Genomic DNA, 19,151 nt, shown 5'->3' with positions numbered 1-19,151 from the left:
CCACAGCTCTACTGATGGCTTGTTTGATAGTTTGAAGTAAGTCTCATGGATAAGCCTTGTTTTGAATTTCAATCTTCAAATCTCAGCCTTCTGAGAAGTATAGCTAGTAGCTAACAGGCATGATCCACTTGTGCCAGGCTTGACAAGTGTTTTTCTGTTATTTTTAGGGACTGACTACATGTCCTGCTCTCATTAGTCCATTGTCTACAAAATGGCCTGTTCTGGCTATCCATACCCCTCAAATCCCTAGTCACTTCTCAGCCACCCCTCCACCCTTCTCTCCCTGATACTAACAGAGCACTGCCATTTTTTCATTGTTATCTTGACCTTTCCAGCAACCCTAAAGTGGGAGAGGGAACTGAGGTGAGCTCCTTGGGAAAGAATCAGACTCTCCTTGTTTGGATGCCAGAGCCCAGCCTGACTGAGGGCCTTTGGCTGCTCCTCACACCATGAGCAGTCCCTAGTCCTCATAAGGCTGAACAAACTGGGAGATTTCTGCCACTCTCTCTTCATTTATAGCCTGTCCTGCCCTTTGGGAAATGACTACACAAATCACTTATCCAGTTCTTTTAGCAGACGCACAGAATGGGCCCCAGAATCTAACTGGCGCCTTTCCTTAGGGTCTCTCATTCAGGTCAAGGCCTCTACAAAATGAAGTGACTTGGCTGGGTTATGTAGTCCAGTGTAGAACACTTACTTCCTATGCAAGAAGCCTTATTTCATCCCCAGCATGTTAAGTACTTACATGCCACTGGAGCTCAGAGTGGGAAAGTAACCAACTCCCTCCATTCCAGCCTTGACCCTAGAGCATCATTTTCCTAACAGCCTTGTGAACCACTATTTGTCCCAAACTCAGTGGGCTCAGCACTCTGTGACCTCCACTTCTAGCTGAGGCAAAGCAGGGTCAGTTTGCACTGGGTTAGTGTGTAGGCATCTCCTAGGAGCTGGCTGGGGAGTCCCAAAACAGGCAGAAGTCCACATCAGAGACAAACAGTGGCCCCCATGGACTTTATCCTCCCAGCCAGGTCTCTGTATGAGAATGGATTTGAGGCTCTGCAAACTTGGAGTGTCACCTAGGCCTTGCAGCTCTTCTGCCTCTGAAAAGTTTATAGTTTAAAAACATTTAGTTCAGGGATGGGGTAGGTAGGAAGGCATCTAAGTGGTCTTTTCTGAGTCATAGGCCCCTTTGAGAATCAGACACATTCTAGTCTTCACAGGCAAAAACACACCTTTGCTCAGAACTACAGACGCCTTGCCCTACTACTTCCTCTTAAGTAATGAGAAATGGAGGCCCTAGAAGGGCCTGCCCTAAGTCACATGGCACTATCTGGGCTAGAAGCCAAAACCCTAGCTCCAGCAGCAGCCAGAGGGAAGAGAGAGGACACAGAGCTGGGTAAATAGCTTTAATGTGTAACAGAAGACCAACTGGGGAGGACAAGACCCTGGAGGCCTCAGCCCTTCTCTCATGATACCTTGGGACCCACATGCCTGGCCCAGTCCTGAGGCTCCCAAGTCCCAAGAAGGATAGGAAAGGAAGTTGGATCGCTGGGGGCTCAGCCCCAAGAGTTTGGGAGCTAGTTGAATTTGGCCTTGGAGAAGTCCATCTCTGGATGCTGATCCATGAACCTGGAAGAGAATGAAAGAAGAGGGTGAAACAGGCTGTCCCCCCTCAGGCTAATCCACTGTCCCCACACAGATGTCTGTTCTCTTCAGAGCCCCGAATAATCTAGAGCCAGGCCAGGCAGAGTCCCAGGTATCTGAGGGGCAACACTGGTACTGTTTGCCTGTAGGGGGTGATGATCACCAGTTACCCCCTTGCAAAAGCTGTCCTTGCCCCCTCAGGATGACCTAATGAGTGATTAGGGTAAGCAAACCAAGGCCATAAGGCCATAAACTTAGCTGGCTCATGCTCAAAGGCGGCAGGCAGCTCTCAAGGCCTGCTCAGCAACTATTCACCCTACTCCCTGCTGTTATCCAGGTGTAAGCCCCCAGCACCCATCCTCCCCATGTCTCAGTCCTTAAGTTGCTTACTTCTTCAGAATTTCCTGTTTCTTCTGCTCATCTGAGGTGGGCAGCCCCATGGACTTCTGTCTCTGATCGTACATCATTTTTTCTACCATGCTGCGTGTCTCACTGTCCAGGTCTGATAGCTGGAGACAAAGACCAGGATGGATGAAAGTTGATGACCACTTCGGGCCCTCCTCGCCCCTGCTTGCTCCAGCTTCCCCACCTGGTCAGGGCTCACCTTAGAGTTCTCAGGGTTGATCTTTTTGGTATTGATCTCAGGGTCACTGGACACCAAGCGACTCCACCACTCCATCTTATTAATCTAGGAAAAGGAAGACACCCAAGGAGTTGGAAGGGGTTCACTTTGTGATCAGGAATCACCACCACTCAACCCTTCCAGAGCCATCCACATTTTGCACCTAAGACCCACACAGGTCTATACTGAGATCAGGAGTAAAAAGAAGCCAGACCTCAGCCTTTCCAGAGCTGGAAGAGATAACAAGGAAGCTCAGTTACAAATTGGGGTAATAAGCTGAGTGTTAGTAGCTCATGCCTATAATCCTCGCCTTTCCAGAGCTGGGAGAGACGAGGAAGCTCACGGTTACAAGTTGGTGTGATAAGCTGGGTGCTGGTAGCTCATGCCTATAATCCTAGCTACTCCAGGGGCTTTGAGATCAGAGGATCATGGTTCAAAACTAATCTGGAAAGAAAACTACATGAGACTCTACTTCTAATAACCAGCAAAAAACTTGAAATAGAAGTGTGGCTCAAGTCGTACAACATCCAACCTTCAACAAAAAAAGCTAAGTGATTACATGAAGTCCTGAGCACAAGCCCTAACAGTGGTGCATACACATGCATGCACACACTCACACAGCTGGTACTGGTAGCTTATGCCTGTAATCCAAGCTACTCAGGCTGAGATCACAATCATGGTTCAAAGCCAGCATGGGTAGGAAAGTTTATGTGACTCATCTCCAATTAAGCACCAAAAAGAGCCAGAAGTGAAGCTGTGTCTCAACTGTTAAAACACTACCCTTGAGCAAAAAAGCTCAGGGACAGTACCTAGGCATGGAATTAAAGTCCCAAACTGGCACAAAAACAAGAGCTGGGATGTGGCTTAGTGGTAGAGAACCTGTTTAGAATGGATCAAGCCCTAGGTTCGATTTCTTGATACCACATAAACAGAAAGTGCCAGAAGTGGCACTGTGGCTCAGTGGTAGGGTGCTAGCCTTGAACAAAAGAAGCTCAGGGACAGTGCCCAGGCCCTGAGTTCACGCCCCAGGACTGGCAAAATAAACAAAAGCCTTACCAGTGTGATGAGAAAAGAAAAAAGTACACAGCTGATCATGGGTGGTCATTCAACATGAAAGGCAAGATGCTAGAGTAACATGCTAAGCCAGAAAACACAAGCAGTACCCCAAAAGCCACCTTCCCAGCCCCGAATCTTTTTCTTGACCCAAACCAGGACAGATTGTTTTAAAGGACTGGGAAGATGGCTCAGTAGTAGAGTGCTTGCCTTGTATGTATGAGGTCCTGGGTTTGATTTCTCAGCACCACATAAGCAGAAAAAACTGGAAGTGGTGCTGTGGCTTAAGTGGTAGAGCACTAGCCTTGAGCTGAAGAGCTGAGGGACAGTGCCCAGGCCCAGAGTTCAGGCCCCACAACTGATCAAAAAAAAAAAAAAAATCTTGTGGGAGTAAGTTATTTCCACAAGGCCCCAGCATGCCCTGAGTCTGTGGATCTCACATACCTTCTCCAGATGCACCGTCACCACCTTGCCATCCTCAATGAGCCATGAGCTTTCCTCCACCTTCACCTCATTGTACAGCTCCCCATCAATCACTGCTGGCTGCCCCTTGAGCCCCACCCGGAGGTGACGCCGCTGGATATCCACTATCACATCCTTTCCCTTCAGCCGGAAGTTGACAGGGAAGGGCACTGCCAGCTGCATGGACACAGAAAGCCCTCTAGAGACTGCCAAGTCTCTAGGTTGGTTCCCAAACCTCCACCCCCAGCACCAGCCATCAACTCACATCCAGCTCCGACAGGGTCTGGGTCCAGCGGTAATTGGGCAGATCAGCCCCATTGCCTAGATTGGGCTTCAGTTTTCCTTTGTCCTTCTCATCTTCCTCCTCCTCTTCTTCCTCAGCATCCTGTTCACAGTCAGGGGCCACTTACTTGACAAAAACAGATTGGATCCCACTGCGCCAAGCCCAGGGCTGGCACGGGGTACACAACCACAAAACAGAACTGGCCCTTGCCCACACTGTGGCAGGCAATGACCTGGTCCAGAAGTAAAACTGGATTCTGGGGCTGGGAATGTGGCTTAGTGGTAGAGTGCTTGCCTAGCATTGCCCTGGGTTCGATTCCACAGTACCATATACACAGAAAAAGGCAGAAGTGGCACTGTGGCTCAAGTGATAGGTGCTAGCCTTGAGCACAAAAAGGCTCAGGGACAGAGGCCAGGCCCTGTCCCTGATTGGTGCGGACACACACACACACACACAGGATTCTAATTTTTTGTCAGTCATGGAGCTTCAACTTGGCCTAGGCACTGACCCTGAGCTCTTCAGTTCAAGGCGAGCACTCTACCACTTTGAGCCACAGCGCCACTTCTCATTTTCTGGTGGTTAATTGGAGGTAAAAGTCTCACAGACTTTCCTCTCCAGGCTGGCTTTGAACTGTGATCCCAGATCTCAGCCTCCTGAGAAGCTAGGATTACAAGCGTGAGCCACCAGTGCCCAGCTGGATTCTAATTTTTGCCTGCAAAGAATTCAGACTATCACATTTGAGTTGGCCCCCACAGACCTCAGCCAGTTTAGATGGTAATTGCACAGCCAGAACCTTCTCTGGCTCTTGGGCTTTCCTGCCAAGGTTTAAAGCCAGTGGCTTTATTTTTTTTATTTTTTGGTCAGTTGTGGGGTTTGAACTTTAGGGCCTCGACACTGTCCCTCAGCTCTTCAGCTCAAGGCTAGCACTAAGCACTTGAGCCACAGCACCACTTCCCGTTATTATTATTTTTAATCCAAATTCATTTGTTCCATGCCCCTAAATAGGTTCCTGAAGTATGGGGAGAATTCAAAGCTGAGGGCAGGGAAAGGCAAACAAAGGCTTTAAGGAGAAAAAGGAAGGATGGTTCCCAAGCTTCTGCTTGGCCGGAATTCTTTTCTCCAATCCATCTCACCTGCTTTCCTGGTGAGCCAATGCTGCCGTTCTTGAGCTGGGCCTCATGATTCTCCGCATCCTTTTTCTATAGCAAAGAGCACACAGTTGGCAACAGGGCCCCACTTTCCAGGGTAACGGGAGTGGGGGAGGGGCGTGGAGGAGGGACACCAAATCTCACCTGGTCAATCTCCAGCTGCAGCCTCTCAGCCTCCTCATCAGTCAGCTCCTTGATCTGTGGCCCAGGGGTCTCTGCCTTGGCTTCCTTGGCCAGCCTGGCTGCACGCTCTGCCTTCTCCCGCCGCTCAGACTCCTGCCGAGCTCGCTTCTCTCGCCGGGCCTTCTGTGCCAACTGGTTGTGTTGGTTAAAGGTCTGTGTAATGAGCTAAGGAAGGCAGAAAAGATGATGAGGACATTCCCAAGGCCTGGAACCTGAGAAAACACTATGCAATATCAGTTTCCTAATCTGCAAAATGAGAACACTACAATGAACACAGCAATGCTGCTAGCTCAACTGGTATTAGCTACAATAAAGAAGTAAAGCACTCCTAAAAAGTTTTTCTAGGGCTGGGAATGTGGCTTAGTGGTAGAGTGTTTGCCTAGCTTTCATGAAGCCCTGGGTTCAATTCCTCAGTACCACATAAACAGAAAAAGCCACAAGTGGCACTGTGGCTCAAGTAGCAGAATGCTGACCTTGAGTAAGAAGCTGGGGGGGGGGGCTGGGAAGGCTGGGAAGGTAGCTCAGTGGTAGAGCGCTTGCCTTGCATGAATGAGGCCCTGGGTTCGATTCCTCAGCACCACTTAAGCAGAAAAAAAAAGCTGGAAGTGGTGCTGTGGCTCAAGTGGTAGAGCGCTAGCCTTGAGATGAAGAGCTGAGGGACAACGCCCAGGCCCAGAGTTCAGGCCCCACAACCAGACCCAAAAAAAAGAAAAAAAAAAAAGAAAAAAAAGAAGCTCAGGGACAATGCCCAGAGCCTGAGTTCAAGCCCCAGGACTGTCCAAAAACAAAAAGCCCTTTTCAGCTGGGTGCCAGTGGCTCACGCCTGTAATCCTAGCTACTCAGGAGGCTGAGATCTGAGGATCCCAGTTCAAAGCCAGCTCAGGCAGGAAAGTCCATGAAACTCTTATCTCCAATAAACCCCCAGAAAACCGGAAGTGGTGCTGTGGCTCAAGTGGTAGAGCTGAGGGACAATGCTCAGGCCCAGAGTTCAAGCCCCACAACCACTACCACCAACAACAAAAAACCTTTTCTAGGCTCTCAAGCCTCTGCCTACCTTCTTCCCTGAATGTTATCCTGTCTTCAGAGTACAACCCCAGCTGGACAACTCTTGATCCAGAAAGGCTATTTTCCCCTTCTCCAGAGAGCAAACTACCAATTACAATTGCTTTGGTGGTTCATACCTATAAACCCAACTAGTCAGAAGGCTGAGATCTGAGAACTAAGCCTGGTTAGAACCCAGCCCAGGCAGACAAATCTCCAATCAACTAGCAAAAAGCTGGAAGTAGCCACGAACTGGTAGCTCATATCTACAAATCCTAGCTACTCAGGAGGCTGAGATCTGAGGACCACAGCTCAAAGTGAGCGTGGGCAGCAAAGTCCATAAAACACTTACCTTCAATTAATGACAGAAAAAGCCAGAGACAGAGCTGTGGCGCAAGTGGTAGAGAGCTGGCCTTGAGCAAAAGGAGCTAAGGGACAGCGCCCAGGCCCAGAGGCCAGAACCAGCAAAAAAAAAAAAAAAAAAGCTGGAACTAGAGTCATGGCTGAAGTAGTAGAGCACTAGTCTGGAGTAAAAAACCTAAGAGACAGCACCCAGGACCTGAGTTCAAGCTGCTCCCCTTACCCCCCAACCCCCCACCCCTGGTCCCCCAAGGACTAATCTAGTTGCCTGTCACTACCTGACTAGGTAGCCTCAGAGAAGTGAATAACTGCTTCTAAGTCTGACACAATCCTTATCTTGTCAAAGGGACATGTAAAGTGCTCATTTCGACTGTCTGGGCTGTGGGGGGTCAGCTAGCAGGAGTGGGAGACCCTCTCTCTGCTAGAAGCCAGAAGCTTCCACTGAGCTCCCCTCACTTGCAGCATCAGCACCCATGAAATGATTTAAAATGCTAAATCTCAACCAGGCATGGTGCTGCCAGGTTTTTAATTTCAGTACACAGGAGGCAGAAGGATTTTGAGTTCCAGATTACCCTGAGCTACATAGTGAGACCCTGCCTCAAAAACAAAAACAAACAAACAAACAAAAAACTAGAGGGCTGGGAATGTGGCCTATGGTAGAGTGCTTGCCTAGCATGCATGAAGCCATGGATTCAATTCCTCAGTACCACATAAACAGAAAAAGATGTAAGTGACACTGTGGCTCAAGTGGTAGAGTACTAACCTTGAGCAAATGAAGCTCAGAGGCAGTGCCCAGGCTCTGAGTTGAAACCCCAGGACTGGGGGGAAAAAAAAACTGTAAAAAAAATAAACCAATTTTTGGACCCTACCCCAGACCTACAAAATCAGAAACACTAGAGTGTGACCCTGAGGTAATCTCTCTGCCTGTCTAAAAGCAACCTTGGAGTATGCTGTTCTTTGCCTAGAATTAATCTGCCCCACTCCCAAGTCACATGGCAAGCTCCTACTCACTATCTAGAACCAGCCCAAGTGTCTCTTGGGTTATACCTTGTCCTTCAGCAAGTGGGTGGCCACCCACATGGCACACACTCAAAAATGTGTACACCTAGAGAGAGGCCCTACAGGGCACTCACCAGGTGATCAGTGGTCAATAAACCATCTTCTAAGCATCTCTGACCCACAGCTGGAGGAAGGAAAGAAGGAAAGGGCTCAGCACAGGATCACCCATGAGCTCCAAGATCTAGGGTGCTGCCAAGTACCTGAGGGTTTGCATTCACCTGTGAGCATCCATAGCATTATTCCCAACCCCTCAGCCCCAACACCACAATGGAATATACCTCATCTTTGCGAGAAAAAAAAAATGGGTACCAAAAGCTCCCCTCTCCTACCAAGCATGTAAGTTAACAAAGGGGGTGGCAAGAAACCCAAAGGTCTGCCATCAAGAGAAACATGTACTAGCTAGACACTGGTGACTATAATCTTAGCTATTCAGGAGGCTGAGATCTGAGGATCACAGTTCAAAGCCAGCCCAGATAGAAAAGTCCATGAGAGGGGCTGGCAAAGTGGCTCAGTGGTAGAGTGCTTGTCTTGCATGCATGAGGCCCTGGGTTCGATTCCTCAGCACCACATAAGCAGAAAAAGCTGGAAGTGGCGCTGTGGCTTAAGTGGTAGAGCACTATCCTTGAGCTGAAGAGATGAGGGACAGCGCCCAGGCCCAGAGTTCAGGCCCCACGACCGGCAAAAAAAAAAGAAAAGTCCATGAGATTCTCATCTCCAATTAACTTCCAGAAAACTGGAAGTGGAGCCGTGGCTCAAAGTGGTAGAGCTCTAGTCTTGAGTGAAAGAACTCAGGGACAGTGCCCAGGCCCTGAGTTCACGCTCCATGACTGACAAAAAAAGAGAGAAACATTAGGTCATAAGGTAACTGCTCCTCAGAATCTGATCTACCACAGGGCTTTGTCCTAATCAGAAGGACCTTGAACTCAAGCCATTTGCCAACTTGTGGCCAAGGGGAGGCAGGAACAGGGCCCTCCCCTCTCCCAGCCCCAGTGAATCATGTCACATACCATTTGTCCTAGTCCTGTGGAACTCCTGGAGGTTAAATGAGGGCAGAACTGAACAACTAGGGAGAGTCAAGGCCAATCACAGCAGCTTCTGACCTTTCCTCCCAGTCCCCTCCCACCGATGGTCATCCTGTATTTCTGCCTCCCTGGAGGAACCAACCCAGAGACTTCAATGTAGTCACAGATGCCTCTTTAGGAAGGGCAGAGGGAAAGGGTGGGATGGTACAAGTGAGCACAGGCTCTCCTCCACCAGGCTGGATGACTGACACCTCTTTAGGAGGGATGGGGGGAGTGAAGTGGCATAAGTAAGCACATGCCCTCCTCCACCAGGCTAGATGACTTAAATAGATGGTTCCTACCAGACGGGCTAGGGTAGACTTCCAAATAATTTAAACTGAACCCAAGGCATCAGGCCACCTAGGGAGGTGATACAAATGGTAAGTAATATTGGCGAGGATTCTCAGCAGAGATCTGGCTGAATTCCTTCATACCCCAGCAATTCTGCCTCTAGTCCTGTCCCACCCCCACCCCCCCCCCATTCATCTTCACATGTCAGAGACCACTGGGCTGGAATGGTACATTTAGTCTTACCCAGAAGGCCTAACCAGCCTTACCAAGAAGCTAGTTCCCTGAGGCAACTTCTTCTTGCCCGTTTCCCATCCTAGGACAGAGGATAGCTTCTGTGAACATTCAGCTGAACCAATTTTTTTTTATTTATTTTTGTTGGTCATGGGGCTTGAATTCTGGACCTGGGCACTGTCCTACTGCTCTTCAGCTCAAGATAAGTGATCTAGGGCTGGGAGGATGGCTCAGTGGTAGAGCGCTTGCCTTGCATGCCTGAGGCCCTGGGTTCAATTCCTCAGCACCACATAAGCAAAAAGAAAAAAGCCGGAAGTGGCGCTGTGGCTCAAGTGGTAGAGTGCTAGCCTTGAGCTGAAGAGCTGAGGGACAGCACCCAGGCCCAGAGTTCAGGCCCCATGACCAGACCCAAAAAAAAAAAAAAAGATAAGCGATCTACCACTTGAGTCACAGCACAACTTCCAATTTTCTGGTGGTTAATTGGGAGATAACTGTTACGGACTTTCCTGCCCAGGCTGTCTTTGAACCAAAATCCTAAGATCTCAGCCTCCTGATTAGCGAGTAGTACAGGTGTGAGCCACCAACAACCAGATAGGTATAAACAGTAGCTGTGGATCAGAACAGCCCACAGCTCCCCTACAATGCAAATCCCACTCCTGCCTGGGTTCTTCTGCCTAGCCTACTCCTTGATGACCCCTCCAGATCAGAGTGAATTTGTGTGGGCTGGGCACTACCCCCTCCCTGGGGATTCACACTTTCCTTCTGTAGTTCTTTTCCTGCCACTGGCTTGTTCTATGCCTCCCACACCTGGGACATCTTCTGCCCACCTTGGGGCTGTCCTGATCCCACTGGGGCTTTGAGGTTGTTCAGAGGCCGCACCCCCTGCAAACCTTTCATGATATTAACTAAAGTGGCCTTCGCCTTCCCAAACTCCAAGAACTGTACCTCAAGTTCACTGACAGTGCCTTCCCTTTTGAAAAGAATGATCAGGCCTATGACTCATGGTCCTTGACTAATACACCTTTCTAACACTCAGAGCAGAGCACCACACAAATTTGGCTGAAGAGAGAATTTTATGGAAGTTTTTATTAAAATGTGAATCCTTACAAGGGGTCAGTGGCTCATGCCTGGAATCCTAGCTACCAAGGAGGCTGAGAACTGCCAGGGAAGCAAAGTCCTCAAGACTCTATCTCCAATTAACTACTGAGCCACAGCACCACTTCTGGATTTTTGTTTATGTGGTGCTGAGGAATCGAACCCAGGTCTCATGCATGCAAGGCAAGCATATACCACTGAGCCACCTTTCCAGCCCCCTCCATGAGACTCTTATCTCCAATAAACGGCCAGAAAATCAGAAGTGGAGCTGTGGTTCAAGGGGTAGAGCAATCTCCTTGAGCTGAAGGGCTGAGGGACAGCACCCAAGTCCAGAGTTCATTCCCTACAACCAACAAACAAAAACAGAGAATCCAAAGGACAAAGAAACATTAAATGAGGGCGGGGAAGGTGGCTCAGTGGTAGAGGCTTGCCTTGCATGCATGAGGCCCTGGGTTCGATTCCTCAGCACCACATAAACCAAAAAGAAAAAAAAAAAGCCGGAAGTGGCGCTGTGGCTCAAGTGGTAGAGCACTAGCCTTGAGCTGAAGAGCTGAGTGACAGCGCTCAGGCCCAGAGGTCAAGCCCCACAACTGGACCCAAAAAAAAAAAAAAAAAAAAAGAAACATTAAATGAGCCGGGCTACTAAGGAAGCTGAGATCTGAGGATCACAGTGCAAAGCCAGCCCAGGCAGGAAAGTCCCTGAGACTCTTTTTTTTTTGGGTCCGGTCGTGGGGCCTGAACCCTGGCCCTGGGCGCTGTCCCTCAGCTCTTCAGCTCAAGGCTAGCGCTCTACCACTTGAGCCACAGCGTCACTTCCGGCTTTTTTCTTTTTGCTTATGTGGTGCTGAGGAATCGAACCCAGGGCCTCAGGCATGCAAGGCAAGTACTCTACCACTGAGCCACCTTCCCAGCCCTCCCTGAGACTCTTATCTCCAATAAAACACTAAAAAACTGGAAGTGGTACTGTAGCTCAAGCGGTAGAGCGCTCGCCTTGAGCTGAAGAGCTGAGGGACAGCGCCCACGCCCAGAATTCAAGCTCCACAACCGACCAAAAAAAAAAAAGCTGGGCGCCATGGCTCAAGCCTGTAATCCTACCTACTCAGGAGGCTCAGATCTGAGGATCAAGGTTCAAAGCCAGCCCGGGCAAGGAAAGTCCATGAGACTCTTGTCTCCAATAAACCACTAGAAAACTGGAAGTGGTGCTGTAGCTCAAGTGGTAGAGCGCTCACCTTAAGCTGAAGAGCTGAGGGATAGCACCCAAGCCCAGCGTTCAAGCCCCATGACAGACAAAAAAAAAAAGAAAGAAAAGAAACATTAATGACACCATGAGGATCTGAGACCCAACAAGAAACAGTAATATTTGTGTGGTCTGTCCCAGGCTCCTGACATAGAGCTCCTAATTTCCTGAGTGACAGGAACTTTTTTGCTCTAATTAAGCTGCTCTTATTGGAACCCTACATGGAGTTTCAAGATTGGGCTGGTTGCCAGAAAGACCTAGCAGAATCAGAAGTGGGCTCTTGCGAACTCATTTGCCAACTTCCCAGAGGGGGACAGTATCTGAGGATCAAATTAGTCACAGTGGCCAATTATCTAGTCAATCATGCCTATGTAATAAAACCTTCATAAGGAACTCATAGGGCCTGGAGAAGTTCTAGGTTGCTGGACGTGTCAAGATGCTGGGAGAGAAGCAAACCTAGAGAGTATGGAGGCTTTACTCCTCCCATCTTGGCCCTATGCAATGCTTCTGTCTGGCTAGTCTGAAGATGTACCTTTTACAGTAAATAAAACACTTTCCCAAGTTTGAGTCACTCTAGCAAATTACTAAATCAAAGGAAGTTGTATGAGCCCCTGAACTATAACCCATTGGTCACAAACAAGAGGGACCTAACTGTTGTGTCAAGGGAGTGGTTTTATGGTACTGAACCTTTAACCTAAGGAGATATGTGTTAACGCTGGGTTGCTGGTATAAGAACTGAAATGAAGCCAGTTTCTCATCCTGTATTCTAGCTTCTTAGGAGGCCAAGAGATCTGAGGATCACTATTTGAAGCTAGCTTGGGGAGGAAAGTCCGTGAGACTCTTATGTCCAATTAACTATCAAAGAGCTGAAAGTGGAGATATGGCTTAAGTGGCAAATCAATAGTCTTGAGTAGCTGGGTGCTGGTGGCTCACGCCTGTAATCCTAGCTACTCAGGAGGCTGAGATCTGAGGATCGCGGTTCAAAGCCAGCCCAGGCAGGAGAGACCGTGAGACTCCTATCTCCAATAAACCACCAGAAAACCGGAAGTGGCCCTGTAGCTCAAGTAGTAGAGCGCTCACCTTAAGCTGAAGAGCTGAGGGACAGCACCCAGGCCCAGAGTTCAAGCCCCACAACCGACCAAAAAAAAAAAAAAAAAAAAATAGTCTTGAGTAAAAAAAGCTAAAGGACAGCAAGCACCCAGGTCCTGAGTTCAAGGCCCAGTATTAGAACACACAAAGTAGAGCCACGCACCAGTGGCTACTCACAGAAGGCTAAGACCTGAGACTAGCAATTCAAAGTGAGCTTAGAAGGTAAAGTCCATAAAGCTTGATCTCCAACTAACCAACAAAAATCTGGGAGGGAGCGCTGGGAAGGTGGCTCAATGGTGGAGTGCTTACCTAGCATGCATGAAACCCTACATTCAATTCCTCAGCACCACATACACAGAAAAAGCCAGAAGTAGCACTGTGGCTCAAATGGTAGAGTGCTTGGGCAAAAGAAACTCAGGGCCATGCCTAGGCCCTGAGTTCAAGCCTTGGGACTGGCAAAAAAAATCTGGGGGGGGAGGGGGGGAGGCGGGGCTGGGAAGGTGGCTCAGTGGTAGAGTGCTTGCCTCTCATGCATGAGGCCCTGGGTTCAATTCCTCAGCACCACATAAGGAAAAAGAAAAAAGTCAGAAGTGGCACTGTGGCTCAAGTGGTAGAGTGCTAGCCTTGAACTGAAGTGGCACTGTGGCTCAAGTGGTAGAGTGCTAGCCTTGAGCTGAAGAGCTGAGGGACAGCGCCCAAGCAGAGTTCAAGCCCCATAACTGACAAAAAAAAAACAAACAAAAGCCAGCTTTGAGAAAAAATCTTGGGCTGGGATGGTGGCTCAGTGGTAGAAGGCTTGTCTCCCATGCATGAGGCCCTGGGTTCAATTCCTCAGAACCACATAAGAAAAAAGAAAAAAGCCGGAAGTAGCGCTGTGGCTCAAGTGGTAGAGCGCTAGCCTTGAGCTGAAGAGCTGAGGGACAGCGCCCAGGCCCAGATTTCAGGCTCCACGACTGGACTCCCCCCCCCAAAAGAAAAAAGCCGGAAGTGGCGCCATGGTTCAAGTGATAAGAGTGCTAGCCTTGAGCTGAAGAGCTGAGGGACAATGCCCAGGCACAGAGTTCATGCCCCACGACCGGACCCCCCAAAAAAAAAATCTGGGGGAAGGAATGGTTCAAGTAGTAGAACACCAGATGAACTAGCAAACCAAGCTTAAGTTCAAGCCCCTGCACCTTTTAAAGCAGCAGTACAGGGGGCTGGGAAGGTAGCGCAGTGGTAGAGTGCTTGCCTAGCATGCATGCGGCCCTGAGTTCGATTCCTCAGCACCATATTAGCAGAAAAAGTCAAAAGTGGTGCTATGGCTCAAGTGGTATAGCACTAGCCTTGAACTGAAGAGCTGAGGCATAGTGTCCAGGCCCAGAGTTCAGGCCCTACGACAGACCAAAAAAAAAAAGCAGTACAGAAGGGAGGCTCACAACAGATCCTGGTTTCAATCCCAATTTCTCCTACAGCTCAGCTCAAAACCTTGCACAGGATGCAAAACATCCCTGTGTCAACATCCTCATCTATAAAATGGGGATAATGAACATTACCCCTCTCATAAAACTACTGAAGACATGGCAAACAAGTAAGGAAATTATGCAACAAGGAGTGGGCTCTACTGACAGCTTGACTTCTCAAACCTCCTGGCATGCCACAGAAGGCCAGATGAGCTTTTCTTCTACAAAAACACAACAGCTCAAGGGACAGGAATCCAACACTCACCTTCTCTGCCATCCCCTCTTCTCCTCCAATGAAAAAGTCTGTTTTGCGTCGAAGGAAGCTGAAGAAAGTATTTACAAGCTGAAAGACAAAAGAGAGACAACTGAAGGTATGGGGGTGCCATGATGGAAGCCCCTGATGAAAGAAGGTACGTGGATTTAAATAGACTGACAGACTCTAGCTAGGTGATTAGAGCAGTTTCTTAATATTATACTACAGCGGGGCTTTGCTCTAGGATCCTGAGGAGTAAATGATGTACTGTGGGTAAACCCTTAGCAGTTTCTGGCCCACAGCAGGAAATCCACTGGCAGGGTTGCAAACACTTCACAAGCAGGAAACCTGAGCCCCAGGTTATCCTTCTTATCTGAAGTGAGGGCAACAACAGTGGTTTAGAATTCAGCTAGAGTGGGCAGCTTAGAATTCAGCTAGAGTGGGTGCTGATGGCTCATTCCTGTAATCCTGGCTACTCAAGAGGCTGAGATCTGAGAATCAAGGTTCAAAACCAGCCCGGGCAGGAAAGGCCCTGAGACTGCTATCTCCAATAAGCCACCAGAAAACCAGAAGTGGTGCTGTGGCTCAAGTGGTAGAGTGCTCACCTTGAGCTGAAGAGCTGAGGGGCAGAGTCCAGGCCCAGAGTTCAAGCCCCACAACCGACCAAAAAGAAAAAAAAAGAATTCAGCTAGACCCCAACTTATTATAATTTGCCTGAGAACCTATGGACTTCACTATCATATGAAAGCAACCTGCTTTCAGTTATAATCTGCTCCTGGGCTAGCAATACCCTCATGCAATGGTGGGCAGCTGAGCTGCAGCTCCTACTCAGCTACTAAAGAAAAGTTATCTGCCAGTATACATTGCTCAGCTATGACATAGTTCAGCAGGCTCAGTATATTAATGCATTTCCCACTTACATTTTCAACTTACTTAAGACTGGCACACCTTCTCAAGTCTTACACATTCATAAAATTCTTTTTTTTCTTTTTGGTCCAGTCGTGGGGCCTGGACTCTGGGCCTGCGCACTGTCCCTCAGCTCTTCAGTTGGGCCTGGGCACTGTCCCTCAGCTCTTCAGCTCAAGGCTAGCACTTTACCACTTGAGCTACAGTGCCAATTCCGGCTTTTTTCTTTTTGTTTATGTGGTGCTGAGGAATCGAACCCAGAGCCTCGTGCATGCAAGGCAAGAGCTCTACCACTGAGCCACCTTCCCAGCCCCACATTCATAAAATTCTTGATGAATGAAATAATCTCATGTTGACATAAGGTTAGTTAACACATACAAGGAGTGATCCTAAGAAGGATGCTAGAACTGAACCAAGGGCTATACTTTCTAGACATTCTTTCAATTCACTCAAAAAACAAATTCACTCTCAAATCCATTTTGTTTCAACAATTTAGGAGTTGAAGATAGGGAGCCTTTTATACATGCAGATTAGATTTATACATGTCAAAGGGTTTAGCAATCCTTGGTTGCCCCAGGCACCTGGGGTAAAGACTGAGAATGGAAAGCTCAATGAAAACTTGCCCCCAGGCTGGGAAGGTGGCTGGGTGGTAAAGTGCTTGCCTTGTATGCATGAGGCCCTGGGTTTGATTCCTCAGCACCACTTAAGCAGAAAAAGCCTTAAGTGGAGCTTATCTCAAATGGTAGAGCGCTAGCCTTGAGGTGAAGTGCTGAGGGACAGTGCCCAGGCCCAGAATTCAGGCCCCACAACTAACAGAAAAAGAAAACTTGCCCCCAGTGACACACAAAATCTGCCAGATTGGGAAAAGTGCAATGGGCCTAAGAAGCCTGGTCTTTTCTCGGTGAATGGCTTGTTGGATGGACCAGCAAACCCCTCTCATGCTATTCCAAAGCTGCTTTATACAATAAGGGTTTTAGCCTTATTTAAATAGGCATTCCTACCTCTGTTAGGGGAAAAAAATTATAGCCTGAATATGGAAGTATTTGCATGTATAAAAATGGAACAATGAGGGGCTGGGAAGGTGGCTCAGTGGTAGAGTGCTTGCCTTGCATGCCTGAGGCCCTGGGTTCAATTCCTCAGCACCACATAAGCAAAAAGAAAAAAGCCGGAAGTGGTGCTGTGGCTCAAGTGGTAGAGCGCTAGACTTGAGCTGAAGAGCTGAGGGACAGCACCCAGGCCCAGAGTTCAGGCCCCATGACCAGACCCAAAAAATAAAATGGAACAATGAATCCTGCTGATATTGTTTCAGGAAGGTAAAGGAAGTGAGATAAAGGAAGTGAGATTGGAATACATTGTATAAATGTGGGGAAAAACGAACGCCACCCCTTTTTTAACTCATATATGCTAATAATTTTTAAAAATTACAGCTAGGGCCGGGCGCTGGTGGCTCACGCCTGTAATCCTAGCTACTCAGGAGGCTGAGATCTGAGGATCGTGGTTCAAAGCCAGCCGGAGCAGGAGAGACCGTGAGACTCCTATCTCCAATAAACCACCAGAAAACCGGAAGTGGCGCTGTAGTTCAAGTGGTAGAGCGCTCGCCTTGAGCTGAAGAGCTGAGGGACAGCGCCCAGGCCCAGAGTTCAAGCCCCACGACTGACAAAGAAAAAAAAAAATTACAGCTAGGGCTCACACCTATAATCCTATTCAGGAGGCTGATCCCAGTTTGAAGCCAGTCCAGGCACAAAAAGTCCATGAGACTCATCTCCAATTAACCACCAAAAAGCCAAAAGTGGAGCTGGGGTCAAGTGATAGAGTTCTAGCCTGGAGTAGAAAAACTCAGAGACCAACACAAATAAACAAACAGACTAATAAATGAGTATGTGCCAGTCTGGGGATTTTTTCCCTGGTTCTGCGGCTTTAACTCTGGGCCTGGGTCCTGTCCCTAGGTTTCTTTGGCTCAAGGCTAGCATTCTACCACTTGAGCCACAGCCATTTGTGGCTTTCTGTGAGTAGTTTATTGAAGATAAAAAGTCTCAAAGACTTTCTTGCCTAGGCTAGCTTCCAATCACTATCCTCAGATCTTAACCTCCTAAGTAACAAGGATTTTTACAGATGTGAGCCACCAGTGCTTGTCTAGTTTGCTTTTTAAACTGTACTTTTGGGTGGTTTTTCTTTTTTCTTTTTGGTTGGTCGTGGGGCTTGAACTCTGGGCTTGGGTGCTGCCCGTGCGCTCTTCAGCTCAAGCCGAGAGCTCTACTGCTTGAGCCACAGCACCACTTCCGGTTTTCTAGTGTTTTACTGGAGATAAGAGTATCTCATACTTTCCTGCCAAGGCTGGCTTTGTACCATGATCCTCAGATCTCAGCCTTCTGAGTAGCTAGGATTACAGGCATGAGCCACTGGCACCCGGCTTCTTTTTTTTTTGCCAGTCCTGGGGCTTGAACTCAGGGCCTGAGCACTGTCCTGAGCTTCTTTTGCTCAAGGCTAGCACAGTACCACTTGAGGTACAGCCCTACTTCTGGCTTTTTCTGTTTATGTGATACTGAGGAATTGAACCCAGGGCTTCAGGCATGCTAGGCAAGTACTCTACCACAAGCCACATTCACAGGCCTTGAGGGTTCTGGGATACTGAGGGTAGAACTCAGGATGTTACCAGCCTGCCAGTTGATTCTTATCCTTCATACACATGTGTTATTGGGCCTTGTCACCCAATATGATTTATACTTTTGAAATGCTCTTTTTAGCTCCAAGAAGGCAAAGGACTATATCCTCTAGATCCAGGTTCATGAGTGTTTAGGCCACGTGAAACAATCCAGACAAAACACCATGCTGAATGAACTTCAGGACACTACAAATCGACAAAACTGGGATTCATAGTTCCATCTCAGACACGCAAACCGTAACTTGGAGAGAAATGCGGCCAATCTGTAGGGGGTGGAACCTAGTTGTGAATACAAGTCTATTCCATTCACGGCAGAAAAGGACCACGTGCTTCCCCCTTCCCCCCTCCCAGCCCGCACACTACTTAGCCGACTGGTTCCACATTTGATTAGATGGACGTAAATCACGTCTTGGATAGTTTTTGTCGGGGACCAGAAGCATGAGTGTGTGTGTGTAAGTAGGGGTGGCCCTAAGACTCGGGGAGAGGGGCCGGGGAATTCCGGGGCGCTGGGATTATTAAAGCAGTAACTATGGAGGGGTGCCAGAGGCCCGGAACTGATACCCAAGGGGCAGAGCCCCGCCAGGGGACGAGGGTGGCCCAACCGGAAGCTGGAGTGCGGGTGAGAACGTTGGGGATCCCAGGAACCCTCCAGGCCGCCCGGGGCGGGGGGTGGCCTCGGCCCTCAGAGGCAGGGCGGCGGGCGCGCCGGGGCTGCTGGGTGGGCCAGCGCCTCGGGCCTGAGGGCCGAGGCCGCGCGGGCGGTTACCTCCTGCACGCCGCCCTCGTGCTGCTGCGCCATGGCCAGCAACATGCCGTCGAACCGCTCCTCTTCCTGCTCCCCGCCCATCGCTCCGGTTCCGATCTAAGCCCCGATCTCCGCACTCGAGACCCGCGCTCTCCTGCCCCTCACGGTAGCGTCCGGCCCAACGGCTCCGCTACTCAGTCTTCCGCTGCGGAGCCGGAAACACGCCCGCGCCTGGCCGCCAAGGCCCGCCCGCCTTCCCTCCTCCCGCCTCTCCCCCCAGGCCAGTGGCC

At 49.1% G+C, this 19,151-nt stretch overlaps 1 protein-coding gene across 1 annotated transcript; it reads right to left on the bottom strand.

The window, feature by feature from the left end:
- Nucleotides 1-1,390: 1,390 nt before the first annotated feature.
- On the bottom strand, nt 1,391-19,084 carry Nudc (nuclear distribution C, dynein complex regulator). Its single transcript, XM_042688497.1, has 9 exons — nt 18,883-19,084; nt 14,561-14,638; nt 5,354-5,557; nt 5,195-5,260; nt 4,044-4,163; nt 3,761-3,955; nt 2,246-2,329; nt 2,032-2,150; nt 1,391-1,626 (listed from the first exon to the last, which is right to left on the bottom strand). The coding sequence occupies exons 1-9, from the start codon at nt 18,961-18,963 to the stop codon at nt 1,575-1,577; spliced, it is 999 nt and encodes a 332-aa protein (XP_042544431.1). The 5' UTR covers nt 18,964-19,084; the 3' UTR covers nt 1,391-1,574.
- Nucleotides 19,085-19,151: the final 67 nt, after the last annotated feature.

This window comes from Dipodomys spectabilis, unplaced genomic scaffold, assembly GCF_019054845.1.
Source record: "Dipodomys spectabilis isolate Male_0828 unplaced genomic scaffold, ASM1905484v1 ptg000118l, whole genome shotgun sequence".
NCBI classification, from domain to species: domain Eukaryota; kingdom Metazoa; phylum Chordata; class Mammalia; order Rodentia; family Heteromyidae; genus Dipodomys; species Dipodomys spectabilis.
This window is presented reverse-complemented; position numbering and strand designations above follow the sequence as displayed.